Raw genomic sequence first — 16,138 nt, 5'->3', positions numbered from 1 at the left:
CTCACGTGACTTTCATAGGCTTTTCTTTGATTATAATATGTGCAAAATGAACTCAACAATTTTCCTTTAAATAATACCTTCAAAAAGAAAGTATTTCAGAGACATACTACTTAAATGTGTTAAATTAACTATTTATTTTACTGATTTGTGTTATATTCATGTGGAATCTTAATTAAACTATTTTAGAACAGGTATTTCTCAATATTTTAAACAATTCAATGAAGTAACATAATGAGATATGTCACTCATTAAGTGACATACATATACAAAGTAATCCAAAGCAATAATTGATTTGTGCCATCTTATTTAAACTATTTTAGATCAGGTATTTCTCAACATTTTAAATAATTCAATGAAGCATAATGAGATATGTCACTCGTTATGTGGCATACATATACAAAGTAATCCAAAAAGAAAAATTTACAAAAGAATTCAATAAAAATAGACAGATAAAATGTTAGAAACGTTCATTCATAGATTTATATTACATTGATTTGTAACCGTCACAATTAAATTGTATTTTAGAACAATACCAATACTTGTCAAGCTTTTAAATAATTTTTTTAAATAACACGTAGGTATATTTCACTTATTGAATGACTTCTATGCATATAGAGACAATCCAAATCCAAAAAAAAAACAATTTTACAAAGCAATCAGATAATGCCTGCAACGTCACAATTGAACACAATATTTCTCAATATTTTAAAATATAATTTATCAAAGTGCAACGTACGTGTGTCATATGTCAAGTAATTTCTACGGATACCGGAGACAAAATTTATATTTAATATTTAATATTTTAAAATATAATTTATCAAAGTGTAACGTACGTGTGTCATTTTTCAAATAATTTCTACTGATATCGAGTAATCCGAAGACAAAAGAAAATAAAAATAAAAATTGCTTTTTAGGAAACACCCGATAGATGAAACGCTATAAATTCGTGGCAGTACATCGTTTGTGGTCGTCGCTCGTGTTCCTATAGTTAATGCAACGTAGCTAGTCGAAGTGGCTGCTCGAAACTAACGGTCCGACGTCTTCGACGATTTCATCGAAAAAGAAAAATGCGACAGGGAACCCGTTACCGGGTGGTGGGTCCCCGCGTTTCACAAACCGTCCCGGAGTATGCTAACCGCTTCGGCGACAGTGTCGATTGCATAATTGCAACGGCGATAAGTAATGGTCGGCTCTTGTCTTACTCCGCGGACGAACTCGCGAATACATTTGCCATCTACCTGTTACATTTGTGAACATAAATGCTCGGCTGTTAAAGGTCGAGGTTGCTAGAACCGGCTTCATGAATGGCTACAGGAAGAGGAATAACGCCATCCGACGTGTAAGTTTCACAATCGTGCATTCCAAGATGGCCGACGGTGATGCACATCTAATCCCACACCGCACCGGTCGTAAACAAACCAAAAACAGGGTTTCGAAACGAGAACCACTATGGGGACTGAAACCGTTGGGGACCACCATGTCTCTCCACGTTTCCATAAAATCACATCGAACATTTTAAGACCGTTTTCAGCCATTTTTTATCGCCCAAAAATGTTATACTAACTATTGGGTCAGCGCGTGTGACAGTTCAGGCATTTATTTTTATATAATATAAATTTTATACAAACTTGTGCACGTTTTGACTACTAGGTTAGTGCACATGAAAATTGAGAAACATTTTTTTGTGCAGTATAAATATTGTACAAGCCTATGCACTTTTTATTCGTTAGACTAGTGGATTCCAATAAGACAAATTGAATTCTGTTAAATGCGACGTACATTGTTGTAAAATATGAAAAAAGGTATTCCCACAAACAAGCTACAGGGTAAGGGACCCAATTACTGTATTAATTATACTTGTTTCTAGAGCATAACGAATATTAAAAAAGAGATATTAAATTATTTCATTAAAGTTAGTTAATATATATGTTACATATCTCTTTATTTAATATTCACTATGCTTTAAAAACATGTGTAATTAATATAGGCACAGCAATTGGTACCCCCACAGTAATTCCTCCCTCACCCCAAGTACCATGCTCTGCACTATAATTTTAAATGACGACAAAACTTTTCCAGCGGCCATTTGCAATTATTATCCGTTTATGTCGAGTCCGAAAAGAAGATTAACGGTGACCTTGATGAGATGGAATGAAAATTGCTATATACAGACTTGAATCCAACGATGGCTAACATAACCTACAAAACAAAAATGAACAGTTGAAATCCGGCTAAAATTCGTCGTCGGTTGTTGAAAATAAAATCAGGAAATGACAATGCTCGAAGAAACGCAACGCGGAACGTTCCAGTTTCTGGTCGAGGCGACGGAGGAATTTTCGAAAACAGAAACGCGGGTACAACCTGTGTGACCCGGGAGTGATAGACGCGCACGGTGGCCCGTTACAATTGCCATATATATCTCGGGGAATCTTGGCATCCCATCAAATCGACTGACACCAATCCGCCGGCTACGGGGGATTCGTCTTCATCGGTCGAAAAGTCCCGTTGCCGATGGAATTGCATAATGGAGTCGGGAGCCTCCGCAACCTCGGCTGTGAACTTGTTGGCAAGAAGTCGCCGGCAACATTGACCAATGACCATCGCCTGTTGACCAGATTCTGGGGCCACGAAGAGTACCGTAAGGATATTCACGTGCAGCTAAAAAATCAAGGAGGGGGTAGTGCCCGGTCAACGCTCTTACACTCGCCGGTTATTGTATATAAGGCAAGAGCTTCGGACAAGACCCACGGCAGATCGAGCGAAGACATGATCGGGAAAATTGTTTTGCTTCTAACGACACTGGCCCTGGCCAATGCCCAGGTGCCCAGTCTCGGCTTCTGCCCGGACTATGTGCCCATGGCGAACTTCGACATGAGCAAGGTACGCTGCAACGACACCTATTATCAACTAGGTTCATTCGTAGTAATTGTCAACATTCTGGTTTTAGTGGTATAGTCGTTACCGGTTTTGTTCGTGGAGGGTTTCAGTCCGTTTGACGCGACCATTTTATTTATCACTATAAAAGTTCCATTTTGACGGAGATTCTGCTCTGATACTGTACAGTACTCATTTTTGTAATCGTTTTGGTTTGATTGGTAACGTAGATTCTGCTTTCACGGTGTGCGAGACTTTTTATCAACGTAGCTTGAGATCTGATACTGTACTTGACCTTCTTTTTATAAACAATTCAATTTTGTTGGTAACTTGAGCTTTGACAGAATGTGAGAGTCTGTCAATGTAGCTTCTGCTCTGGTACTGTATTGTATTATTTTTGAAAATAATTTTGTTTTTATTTTTATTTTGTTCTTAACTTTTAGTTCGTATATTTGTTTTTATTTCGTTCTTATTTCTTAGTTTTTATTTTTATTTCTATTTTGTCCTTAATTTTTAGTTCTTATTTTTGTTTTGTTATTATCTTTTAGTTAGTATTTTTATTTTTGTTTTGTTTTTATTCTTTAGCCCTTATTTTTATTTTTTTGTTCTTATTTCTTAGTTTTTATTTTTATTTTTATTTTGTCCTTAATTTTTAATTCTTATTTTTATTTTTATTTTGTCCTTAATTTTTAGTTTTATTTTTATTTTGTCCTTAATTTTTAGTTCTTATTTTTATTTTATTATCTTTTAGGTTGTATTTTTATTTCGTTCTTATCTTTTAGTTCGCATTTTTATTTTTATTTTGTTCTTATTTTTGATTTTTATTTTGTTCTTGTTTTCATTTTTATTTTGTTCTTCTTTTTCTAATCGTTGTGATTTCATTGGTTCTGACGCGAAACACTAATTTCAAGTGAAACTTCAAGCATCAAAATTAAAAATTAGAAACTAGTATATTATCATTAATTGCTTCTCGAATTTTGATTTCAGTTTTTGGGTGTCTGGTACGAAGCTGAGAGGTACTTCCAACTGACGGAAGTAGTATCACGTTGTGTCATGGCCAACTATACTCTTGATCCTGATGGTAAATTCCGTGTCAGCAATGAAGTCACGAACAGATTGTAAGTACAAACAACATTTTATGCATCTTATAAGTAGACTGCGGATCTTTATGCGTTTATAATAAAATTGAGTAGATAAAATTTGAAATTGTAGGAAAATTAAAAAAATTTGAAATTGTACGAAAATAAAAAAAATTTCTAATTTTATCTACTCAATTTCAACATTTTCTCATCTATTATAATTAGCAAGTGAAGAAATAACATTCTGCTTGATTTGCATCTTTTGTAATCGATGCAGACAATTTTTATTTTGCATAAAGATCCGCAGTCCACCTACAGATCTCTACGCAGACCAATTACAATTTTTGTAAAAAATTTTTTTCACTTTACGTAGCAACCAATTTTGCTAAGTTCTTTAAAAAGAAATCCAAGTCGTATGGTCCAATATTAACAAAGACATACGATTTTTAAAATCGTCCAAATATTAGTGAGAGTCACTGTATGTCGTATTCAATAACTCCTGATCTACAAGTGTACATGTTTTTATTCATACCGTTTAGCACTGGTATCAAGAGGGTTGTCGAGGGAGAAATCAAGAAAGCAGCTTCGAAAGCCGAGGAGGGAAAGCTGATAGTGAAATACACGATACCGTTGACCCCAGAAACGAAATACTCCGTGCTCGAAACAGACTATGATTCCTATGCAGTTTTATGGAGCTGTTCTGGCATCGGACCATTCCACACTCAGAATGCCTGGGTCATGACGAGAGAAAGGATCGCTCCGGGTCCGACCTTACAGCAGGTAATTTTTCAAACGAACCGTTTATTATAATCAATACTTTTAGTCCATCAAGTATTTCTTTCTACGAGAATTACAACTTTTCATATACTTGGGCAGACAAATATGCCTAAATGCATGAAGTCACAATTTTCAATACACCCTGTCAAGTAAACATGTTGTCATATAACTTATTACTAGACTGCGGATTTTATGAATTTACGACAAAAATGGGTAAGCACAATTTAAAACAGTGGACATATTAAAAAGATTTAAGGGCACCAGCGTATTGGTTTTAGCTTAATAAAATAATTACAAGAAGAAAGAAATTTTTATTTCCTGAGTCTTGCAATCAATGTAAATATTTTTGATTTTGCATAAACGTCCACAGTCTACTTATTACTGATCAGTTAAACTTGAAAGAATTTAGTTTAATGGTTCAGCCTAAAAATTTGGCTTTTCCAGGAAATACTCCGAGACCATTTTTGTTAATTTATTATTATTGCATTTATTTGTTATTATATTATTATATTTGTGGGTCACATTAGACAAGGTTTAAGACCATGCCATTCGTACACACTTGGAAGAAAATGTCCCCAAAAATCCACTACTTGCTGCCACGATTTCCCCACAAGTTCAACGACCCTAAAACACAATTTCGTCTGAAATGAAATCATATTACTCCAAGACAATTTTTGTTAATTTACTATTACTATATTTATTTATTATTACATTATTATCTTTGTGGGTCACATTAGACAAGGTTTAAGACCATGCCATTCGTACACACTTGGAAGAAAATGTCCCCAAAAATCCACTACTTGCTGCCACGATTTCCCCACAAGTTCAACGACCCTAAAACACAATTTCGTCTGAAATGAAATCATATTACTCCAAGACCATATTTGTTAATTTACTATTACTATATTCATTTATTATTACATTATTATCTTTGTGGGTCACATTAGACAAGGTTTAAGACCATGCCATTCGTACACACTTGGAAGAAAATGTCCCCAAAAATCCACTACTTGCTGCCACGATTTCCCCACAAGTTCAACGACCCTAAAACACAATTTCGTCTGAATTAGGCTTACTCGGTGCTGGACAAGTACAAGATCTCGAGGACGTTCTTCGTGAAGACGGACCAAGACGACTGCGCCTATTTGGCTGCAACAACGTCGAAACCGGAAGAAGCGTCCGCGGAAGCACCGCAGAAGAATCAAGAGAACGTTAGGTCCGCCATAGTACCGGACTCCCCAGCGTTGATCGCTGAACAGGCCGACAAAAAGGATGAAAAGGAACCTCTGTTGGTACCAGCGGTGGAAAACCTGAAGAAGATCCCGGTGAAGACAGTCCCCGAGCAGATTCTGGTTGTCGCGAATGCTGCGAAGGGGGATCCGCAATCGGACAGCGTAAAAACGTTGCAGAAGAAAGAGGCCAGCGAACCTGCGAACGAGAAAGCCCCGGAGGACGTCAAGGCAGCTGTGAAGACGGTCGCCTAAAGAATCAGTATCACCGATCGAGCTTCGATTCATCCCATTGATGACAAACGCGTGTAGATCGTATTGCGATTAGTTTAGTAGCCTCGGGCTCGTAGCGGTTTTTCTTCCAGGAAGCCAGTCTCGCCCGAGGATCACGATCATTATTCATCGTTCCTTCACGTTTTATCACTTTCATGAACGGTGGGGTGGGGGTAGGCTTGAACAGTTTTTCTTCGATCATGTACAAATGTGCGAAACAAAAGAAAAGTTGAATAAATTGTTACAGAAAATGTTGACACGAACACCTTGTCCGATTTAACCTTCACCTACCCTGATGCTCATTGCAAAATGGACTTTTCGATGGCTCAAATATTAATTTCAGAAGTTTTTACACAAATTCTACAAATTTGAGATTTGTTGAGGAATTCGCAGACATTGGGCTTTGGTTTGAAAAAGGTTATTGGGAAAATTGCCGGTAAGTATTAAAATAACATAAGCGACTGCTTGGTTCGGTGTGAATAAAAATATTAATTACTTTGTTATCGTGAACACTTTGTGGAGGCAACAGTAAAATCTAGAAAAATTTATTCAGTGTCAGAATGTAGTGGATAAATAATTTTTTTATGGAAAATATATCTTTTATAGATGACTATAACACATTAATTGATAGAAATCTATATCCTCTTGTCCAACGTCGATTTTATTTCGATCCTCCCGCGCTAAATGAATCACTGTAATTAATTCAATCGTTACCGAACTGGTTCAATAACTGAACCTGATAGGTAATTTCTTTTTGGAAGAGTAACGACGAAGTAAAGCAAGTTAGCGTGAATTAAAAGAAAAAGCGATATTAATGCAAGGCACGAAACAATTAAAAATGAGCAAATTGTTAAAGTACGAAACAAATTAGTTCTGGCACGGCCGTTTCAATAGTGAACGATTTCGCATGGCTAACGGTTGATCGCAATAAAAAAAATCTGACTCATCCTATCGCCGACAAGTCAATAAAACCATGAAAAGCCGATAGCATGAATACCTCGCGCGTCGTAAAAAGGCAAGTGTCAACGAACGAGCTCCAGTATCTTCCTGGCGTCCTGCAAGAATTTGCTCCTGAAAAAATTCTGTGCAAACGAACGAAGCGTAAACAATTCTGTAAATTTCTCGACACACCACCACCCATATTTACAAATTAAAAAACTTCCCGCAGTATCTTCCAACGCAACGGAACACGCAAACGGATTAATTGTAATTTCACCAGAAATACGTCATATCCCGTTGTTCCTTTTACCTTCGATCACAGCAATACGCGTGGCCACATAAATTCATTTATTGTTCCTTTTAATCTCGTAAACCAATCATTTTTACTGCTGAACGGCGGCATAAAATCGCAAATACATATATCAATCAGTTTCTAGTAAACGAGTTAAAATCGATTCTTGGCAAGATAAGCGATCGATTTTGGCTCGGTATATAAGTCCGGTGTGCCGGTCCGGTAAAAGCAGGTAGCAATTTTCGAAATTCGTTGGAGGTTTGCGTGACGGCGGCGTAGGTCGGTTCGGTGGGAGGTTGGGAGACTGGTCCACGGAGAATACGGCGGCGGTGGTGAGTCCGAAACGGAGACCAAGGTTTTTTGAACTTGAAATGTACCGTTAGCGACCCACTAACTGACAGAGAATTTTTCGAACGCATCCAGTCAGCCTTCAAGAGTTCGTAAGTGGAAGGTGTACGGAACGGGAAGAGACCAGTCACCGGCGGACGGTTCATCGCGTGAGAAGTGTAACAGTCGACCCTGTACCAGTTTCACGAACCAGCATTCCGAGTGCACCGACGATTACAACAATCCGGTACGTCTTCCATTGTCGTTTACATTCGATTTGCAATTCGGCGAGGCACACGGCCCGGGTTCGCGCGACAGACGGAATCATAACCGGCTCGCGAATGCTAATGCCCGGCGAGAGCAACGTCGTTAATGAATTCCCATTCTAATGGGCCTGTAAACATTGTCGGAAAAAGTGTGACAATGGGCGGAATACGTTAGACCGAAATATTTTCTCCTGACGAGCATCGGAGCTGTCGCGATAGGTATTTGTAGAACATAAGCTAGCAAAATGAGCTGTTTAATTAGCTAACTTGATCATTTAAATGTCGGACAATGCACCGTTATGATAGGGATCCACAGCATCAAGTATTTTAACAAATACAGCAGTCATTTGCGGAGTATCAGTTAGCAAATTGAGGTGTTTAATTAGCTATGTTAATTATTTTGTCAAATACAGCAGTCATTTTCGGAATATCAGTTAGCAAATTGAGGTGTTTAATTAGCTATGTTAATTATTTGAATGCCTAACTGTGCACCGTTATAGCAGAGAGTAACAGCATTAAATATTTTGTGAAGTACAGCAGTCATTTGCGGAATATCAGTTAGCAAATTGGGCTGTTTAATTAGCTAAGTTAATTATTCCAATGCCTAACTATGCACCGTTATATTAGAGATTAACAGCATTACGTATTTTATCAAATACAGCAGTCATTTTCGGAGTATCAGTTAGCAAATTGAGGTGTTTAATCATCTATGTTAATTATTTGAATGCCTAACTGTGCACCGTTATAGTACAGATTAACAGCATTAAGTATTTTATCCAATACAGCAGTCATTTGCGGAATATCAGTTAGCAAATTGAGCTGTTGAATTAGCTAAGTTAATTATTCGAATGCCTAACTATGTACCGTTATGATAGAAATTAACAGCATCAAGTATGGCTATCAAATATAGCAGTCCCAAGTACTCGCAGCAACATAAATAAATAAATTGAGTTATTTAATTATTTGAATGCCTAACAATGCACCGTTATATAATAAAATGTTTAATATTTTGTGCCGAACTATGAATATTTAGCTTTCGTTAATTGGACAGCTCTGTAGCCTTTACCTTGACTAATGAAACAATTTATCAACAGTGTCATGTTGATAAAAGGTTTAACGGCAGTGTAAAATTTCTGTCGGTGGTCGTAAATGTTAATATACTTGCTAACGATTTGTTTGTCTGGTAATTAAGACTTAATCGCATAGTGACGACCGGATATGCATCGGAGTTTATGTAGTTTTAGAGTATCGAGCTAAAAAAATGTTTACGATCCTAGGTAATTATTACCGTCGGAAATGATACACTCCGACACCGTCTTCAATTTTTTACCCGGCAACATCCATAAATAACGGTGACCATGCAATGCCATGATAACTGCATCGTTGCTGCAGTTTTGCGGACCGAGAGCTAACTGTTCTTTCGAAAGGCGTTTTCGCAGAAACTGCTGTCACATTTTTATACAGCGAATTGAGAATATTCGCTGAAACAACCAGCAATTTGCTGTCGAACAATAAATCTGTCTATGTAAACCACTTCTAGATCTTGTTTTCTTCTAAATAACAATTTACATACATGGACATTTTTCACTGACCACAAAAATAATGTTCAAAACAAATACTTTGTTTATACATATATTTTAAATGTATTATATAATACAAAATTTAATAGCGTTAACTGCAATTGTATTTTTAAAATATGTTAGAAGCAATCAAGGTCTCGTTTCCAATTTAATATTGCAGTTTATCAGAACAAAAAGTGAAATACAAAAGCTCATTAAAACTATTCAAGGAAGACATACAATTTTTATTGAGTCTCTGCTTCTCATAATTGACGCAGACTATTTTTATTTTGCACTCTGTGTATTATAATCAATGCAAACAATTTTTATTTTGCTCTTTATCTCTTATAGTCAGTGCAAACAATTTTTATCTTGCACTCAGTTTCTTATAATCAATGCAGACAATTTTTATTTTGCTCTTTATCTCTTATAGTCAATGCAAACAATTTTTATTTTGCACTCAGTTTCTTAGAATCAATGCAAACAATTTTTATCTTGCACTCGGTTTCTTATAATCAATGCATACAATTTTTATTTTGCACTCAATTTCTTATCAATGCAAACAATTTTTATTTTGCTCTTTATCTCTTATAGTCAGTGCAAACAATTTTTATCTTGCACTCAGTTTCTTATAATCAATGCAGACAATTTTTATTTTGCTCTTTATCTCTTATAGTCAATGCAAACAATTTTTATTTTGCACTCAGTTTCTTAGAATCAATGCAAACAATTTTTATCTTGTACTCGGTTTCTTATAATCAATGCATACAATTTTTATTTTGCACTCAATTTCTTATCAATGCAAACAATTTTTATTTTGCTCTTTATCTCTTATAGTCAGTGCAAACAATTTTTATCTTGCACTCAGTTTCTTATAATCAATGCAGACAATTTTTATTTTGCTCTTTATCTCTTATAGTCAATGCAAACAATTTTTACTTTGCACTCAGTTTCTTGGAATCAATGCAAACAATTTTTATCTTGCACTCGGTTTCTTATAATCAATGCATACAATTTTTATTTTGCACTCAATTTCTTATCAATGCAAACAATTTTTATTTTGCTCTTTATCTCTTATAGTCAGTGCAAACAATTTTTATCTTGCACTCAGTTTCTTATAATCAATGCAGACAATTTTTATTTTGCTCTTTATCTCTTATAGTCAATGCAAACAATTTTTATTTTGCACTCAGTTTCTTAGAATCAATGCAAACAATTCTTATTTTGCACTCTGTTCCTCACAATTGATGGATACAATTTTTATTTTGTATTCAGATCCAAAATCAATTAATCACTAAAGCGAAATAATTCTTGGTACATACATGTACATGTAGTATATGCTTACTATTGAATAACTGAAATTTGTTTGTTCATTTCCAGCCAGAAAAATGTTCCGAGCGTGTCTACTGTTGATTGTCGTGTCCGGGGCAACAGCGCAGGTGCCATTTTTAGGCACCTGTCCCAATTTGGAAACTATGTCGAATTTCAGCATGAGTAGCGTGAGTATAGTCGTCCGAGCTTAATTGTTGGAAATTAGAATCGATTTCTTCCGTTCCTGCCTGTGTTATTGACTTACTTATCAGTGGCAATGCAACCTGCACTTAGAAAGTTGTCCTCGATGGGATGTATAGTGATATACATATGTCGGACATAATGCACGCGACAGCGCTTCCGAGGAAATTTTCTCGAACTTTCTTCGGGGGCGTGCTGAAAATTCTTTCGCGATCATTTTCGCCGCATCATTTCTGTAAACACAACGGCTCTAACTCTCTGTGTTTTTCCAGTACACCGGGAAATGGTACGAGGTGGAAAGGTACTTCGCTCTGTTCGAATTCGGCGGAAAGTGCGTGACTGCGAATTACAGCGAAGGTGAAAACGGATCGATTAAGATCTTGAATAAACAAATTTCTGCCCTGTAAGTATCATTCGTTCATGCTTTCTGAACGTTTATGCTCTTGTGAAATTCTTTGCTGTCCCGAACGGTACCATTTCATAGTTCCAGCGGTAAGGTAAGGGACCCGATTACTGTGGGTGTGCCAATCACTGTGCCTATATTAATTATACTTACTTTTAAAGCAGAATGAATATTTAAAAAGATATATAACATTAACTGATTTTAATTGAAAAAGATTTAATATTTCTTTCTTAATATGGATTATGCTTAACATTAACTGATTTTAATGGAAAAAGATTTAACATCTCTTTCTTATGCTTTAAAAATAAATATAATTAATAAAGGTACAGTGATTGGTACCCCCCACAGTAATTGGGTCCCTTACCCGTTCCCAGAGCTAAGCTATGAATACGGAAATTGCCGTTTCTCCTCGTTTGATGATTTTGCAACGTACAGAAGTCATTCCGAACTTGTACTAACTAATACTAACTAGTAACTAGTATTAACAAAAGTACTATGGACACACGCAAGTACTTCGAGCAAGGGCACATGATAACGCGGGGACCAGGATGATGTGCGGTTACTGCAGATCGTTAGTGATCAAGGGTTATTAACGAGGGTTTCTGGATAATCAATACTGGTCCACAGAGATTAAGCATGATTAATGACGAAGAGATATCGGGAACACGGGGTGGCTGGAGTAAATTAAAAGGCGAAACTGAGAAATTTTAATCAAAAAGAGAAATCTGGAAAATGCACAGCTTTGGTCGAAATCGAAAATGAATTAAAAGAAACAATCAATATTTCGGATTATCCTCGCTAATTTCCATAGTTAATATATGAGAATGAAAGTACTTGTAGTATAGTAAAAATCATGCGAAGCCGAGGAACGCTGTGAAACTAATTTTTTAAGTAGTATGTCTAATGATGTAATTTTATCAAATAAAATTGTTTAACCGTTACGCGGTCAATTCAATGACTCTATAGAATGGAATGAACATTTTTATGGTTGCCATAGGACCGGAGTCTCTTCAAGTATCGAAGGAGTCGGAAGGCTAATTGGCAGGGCAGACGACCCTAAGATAATCGTGACATTCCCTTCTCTTCCTCTGCCGCTGGATGCACCTTATTGGATTCTCGATACTGACTATACTTCCTACGCAGTAGTATGGAGCTGCTCGAACTTTGGTGTATTCAGGTAAACACACGTTTCGCTACTGCGACCATAATCATCTTAAAATAATTTCACATTTCTTCAGAATTAAATAATAGTTGATGTGTGTTTCTTCTGAATTAACTACTAGACGATTTATAATTCTTTAAATAAATAGTAGAAAATTCTTCAAATTTGATGTAGTATAATTATTAAAGTTAATCACTTTACACCAATATTTTCATTCTTCTTTACTTTAATAAAACCATTATTAAAGTAACATTTTTACTTGATTTTCTTGATTCGTTATTAAAATTATAAATTTCAGTCAACATCCGCAGTGTAGTAATAATCAATATAATATAATTATATTTGTTGGCATTACATGCTATTAGCAATGTTTTAATCTGGCTACAATAGTACAGCAAAATCATATCTTTATATTAGTATGCTAACGATAATAAATAATGGATGAATGATGTCAATTATTATTTTAATAAATTTTCTGTTAAATAATACGAATTGCTTTGCATTTCAGTGTACGGAACGCTTGGATCCTGACGAGAGAACCAAAGCCACCGGTTTCTGTTTTGGAGAAAGCATACCAAGTGATAGACAAAAATAGCATAAGTAGGGCATACTTCATTCGCACTGATCAGAAGAATTGTCCAGAAGAAAACTAAACCACAAAATATGGTAAAATGTCGAAGTGTGTTTCACAAAAAGTAGTCTTTCGTAATTGTGATGTCAGTCGATACTCCTGGGACAGTATTTTTAAAAATTTTATAATTATTGCTCGAACGGATTCATAATATCCCACAGCGTTTCGGTGTTTCGTAATTTATATTAAATAGTATTTATTTATTGTATGCAGTTGAGCGATTCACGATTCGCTTTATCATACATCGGTAAAGTCAACTTTATGCACGAAAATGCACTCGCGTGTTGAATTTATTTTATTGTAAAGCTTCTAATGCTTAATTAATTTTTGCACAGACTAGACGACTAAACTTCAGAAAACGTCCACGCTCCGAATTAGATGAAATTTTGGAATTATGTTATTTTTCGAGTAAACTAATGCGAGAAGGATTTTTTGCGACTTGAAAATTGTTTTTCACCGATTTAATCTAGTGTAAAGGACAGAGGCGGTAATTGTTACAACCAGGATTTAAAAAATTTTGGCATAAGCGTTAATATTATTTTTTGCAATCATCATTTCAGTCGAAAAAGAACCTATTTCCACAATTTCATCCAATTCGGAGCATGAACGTTTTTGGAAGAACAATCGACTAGGGCTTTGCAAAAGTTCTATTACACAGTTCTACAGTTATGTATTTAAATTAATCTGTACTTAACTACATGCTTTACACATTTGTAATTTTAGTCATTGAATTTACATTTTGTTAAGTTATGTTGTTGTATTTATAATATTTATTTATTTATTTATTGTATAATAGTGGATTGAAAAATATAAAGTGTTAATAAAATAGATTATTGAAACTTTAAGAGTAATTTGCTTTGCAATTTGTCATTTGATTATTTCGTACTTCCACATAACGTTCACGTATTCTCTTTTTGTTACAATACTATTATCACGGATGAGGTATAGGGTTAGACGATCACGATATAGAGTTTCGTTGTCGTGCCCTATGTTACCGACAGTTCGCGGATTGGGCGTATTAGCACAAACGAAGTATAGTTCAAAACAGATTACGATACATCCTTTTCAATTTAGACGATATGAGAAAATTAATTCGTGTCTAGTATTTACAATTATGTGAATAAAAAGTTATTATTTCGATCCCGCTATGAAAATTTTGAGTTATTTTAATTTTGATTCATGCCACTAGATGTCGCACAAATACTTGAAAAGCTGTGCTGCATTCAAGACAAATTCCTGCAGGTCGGTAAATCCACATACATGTGTAACCCTTCATTAAACGAAAATAACTAAATTTTAAGTATCTTATAAACGTTACGATGCTTTGTTATTTAAAACAATAGAATTTTCACTTTCACTTGAACAATAATTCAATTGCGAGTTATTTCAGCTGGCTACAACGCTTGCCATGCGAATATTTCGTAGCAGAACGCTTATGGCTGTAACACTAGAATAACCGAGCACTAAAACTAACTAATTAGTGGACTGTGTATCTTTATACAAAGTAAAAATGGTTTGCATCGATTACCAGCAGAGTTTAAATGAAAATGTAATTCTTCTCGTAATCATTTTAATGAGAAGGAAGTAACACAACAGTGCTCGTTATTCCTGCTAATGTTTCCGCTGTTTTGCGTATCGTACGATCAATTTTGTCATAAATGTATAAAATCCGCAACAAGATTCTGATTACCGAGACATAGCACAAAACCTCTTCGCAATCTCAATAATTGGAGAAGCTTAACATTAAAACAGTGGCGGAATAATGACGGAGTAATGAGATTAACATTATTTAAAGAGCGCCGCAGTAACAAGATTAATCAAAATCGCGTACACGAGTAATCCAAGCATTGAACTCGCACCCAAGAGTTGAAGAGCCCATAACTTCCGGCCAATCCATAAAACACATCGAACCATGGGAAAACCAATACCAGCTATCGAAAGAAAGATTGCGCATCTCGCGCGCGCAATTCCGGAGTTAGCGACGCATTATGGCGAATGCGTATCGACACAATATGGAAAGCGTGAGCGCGAACGCACGCATGAATGGCAACGTTTGTCACGCCGGCGGAGCTCGTAAAAACACTCGGTGATTTTCGCACGGTGGTCGGACCACACCGGAGACGCGTGCTCGAGTAGATACACGCCTAAGTGTCCCGACAGCATTTTCTCCCACGTTAAAAATGCAGTGGACGGTCACGGGCGCAATAAATCGAGCGTAAACTGGCGAAAACACCGCGGCACAATGCCGTTAAATTAAACAAATAACGCGGGGCGCATGAGCACGGGGCCATCTCCCTAACCGCGCCGCGTTGTGTCACGTGTCGTCTGCGCAAACAGACAGTATTCAATCGACTGGACCTGCAGGATATGTCATCAGCGGTGCATTGTGGCTCCCACATAGCGGACATGCAGTCCCACGAGTCCCACGAAAACGGCGTGAAAAAGAAAGGGGGCGTACATGGCGGCGGACGTATACTTATGAACACAGTATTACTTAACTATAACGAACCCCCCTGCCCCTGTCATTGCAATTATTCGGATGCACAACGTGGAAAATATATCGCTAGCTTTATTGTTAGAAGTATTAAAAAGTGTTCCAATGCTTAGTCATGCTAGTGAAATTTCTTTATAATTTATTATAATATCTTTATAATTCTCTTTATAATCCTTTTGAAATATCACTAACTTTTGTACCATATTGGACACACAGTACTGTTTTTCGTACTTAACCCTTAGCACTCGAATGGTGACCGTTAGGCACCACTAAAAATTGCTGTATCATTATCCAAAATATTTTTTAAACTATTAAATTTGT

The 16,138-nt window shown here is 36.0% G+C and overlaps 2 protein-coding genes across 2 annotated transcripts; both read left to right on the top strand.

Moving 5' to 3' along the window:
- The first annotated feature begins 2,469 nt into the window (after positions 1-2,469).
- LOC143362889 (uncharacterized) lies at positions 2,470-6,498 on the top strand. Its single transcript, XM_076803390.1, has 4 exons — positions 2,470-2,880; positions 3,862-3,992; positions 4,493-4,733; positions 5,801-6,498. Exons 1-4 carry the CDS (start codon positions 2,512-2,514, stop codon positions 6,212-6,214), a joined length of 1,155 nt encoding a protein of 384 aa, XP_076659505.1. The 5' UTR covers positions 2,470-2,511; the 3' UTR covers positions 6,215-6,498.
- A 4,472-nt stretch (positions 6,499-10,970) lies between these two features.
- On the top strand, positions 10,971-13,905 carry LOC143362880 (apolipoprotein D). Its single transcript, XM_076803383.1, has 4 exons — positions 10,971-11,114; positions 11,400-11,530; positions 12,528-12,707; positions 13,201-13,905. Exons 1-4 carry the CDS (start codon positions 11,004-11,006, stop codon positions 13,343-13,345), a joined length of 567 nt encoding a protein of 188 aa, XP_076659498.1. The 5' UTR covers positions 10,971-11,003; the 3' UTR covers positions 13,346-13,905.
- Positions 13,906-16,138: the final 2,233 nt, after the last annotated feature.

Source organism: Halictus rubicundus, chromosome 2, assembly GCF_050948215.1.
Source record: "Halictus rubicundus isolate RS-2024b chromosome 2, iyHalRubi1_principal, whole genome shotgun sequence".
NCBI lineage: Eukaryota > Metazoa > Arthropoda > Insecta > Hymenoptera > Halictidae > Halictus > Halictus rubicundus.
The sequence above is the reverse complement of the archived record's forward strand: the minus strand, read 5'-3'. Positions and strand labels throughout refer to the sequence as shown.

Bases quoted from the DNA above. Each gene is read 5' to 3' on its own strand.
- LOC143362889 (XM_076803390.1), top strand. From the start codon at position 2,512: ATGGAATTGCATAATGGAGTCGGGAGCCTCCGCAACCTCGGCTGTGAA. The intron at 2,881-3,861 runs GTACGCTGCAAC...TTTTGATTTCAG, and splicing joins CGAACTTCGACATGAGCAAG to TTTTTGGGTGTCTGGTACGA. The intron at 3,993-4,492 runs GTAAGTACAAAC...CATACCGTTTAG, and splicing joins AATGAAGTCACGAACAGATT to CACTGGTATCAAGAGGGTTG.
- LOC143362880 (XM_076803383.1), top strand. From the start codon at position 11,004: ATGTTCCGAGCGTGTCTACTGTTGATTGTCGTGTCCGGGGCAACAGCG. The intron at 11,115-11,399 runs GTGAGTATAGTC...GTGTTTTTCCAG, and splicing joins CGAATTTCAGCATGAGTAGC to TACACCGGGAAATGGTACGA. The intron at 11,531-12,527 runs GTAAGTATCATT...TGGTTGCCATAG, and splicing joins AATAAACAAATTTCTGCCCT to GACCGGAGTCTCTTCAAGTA.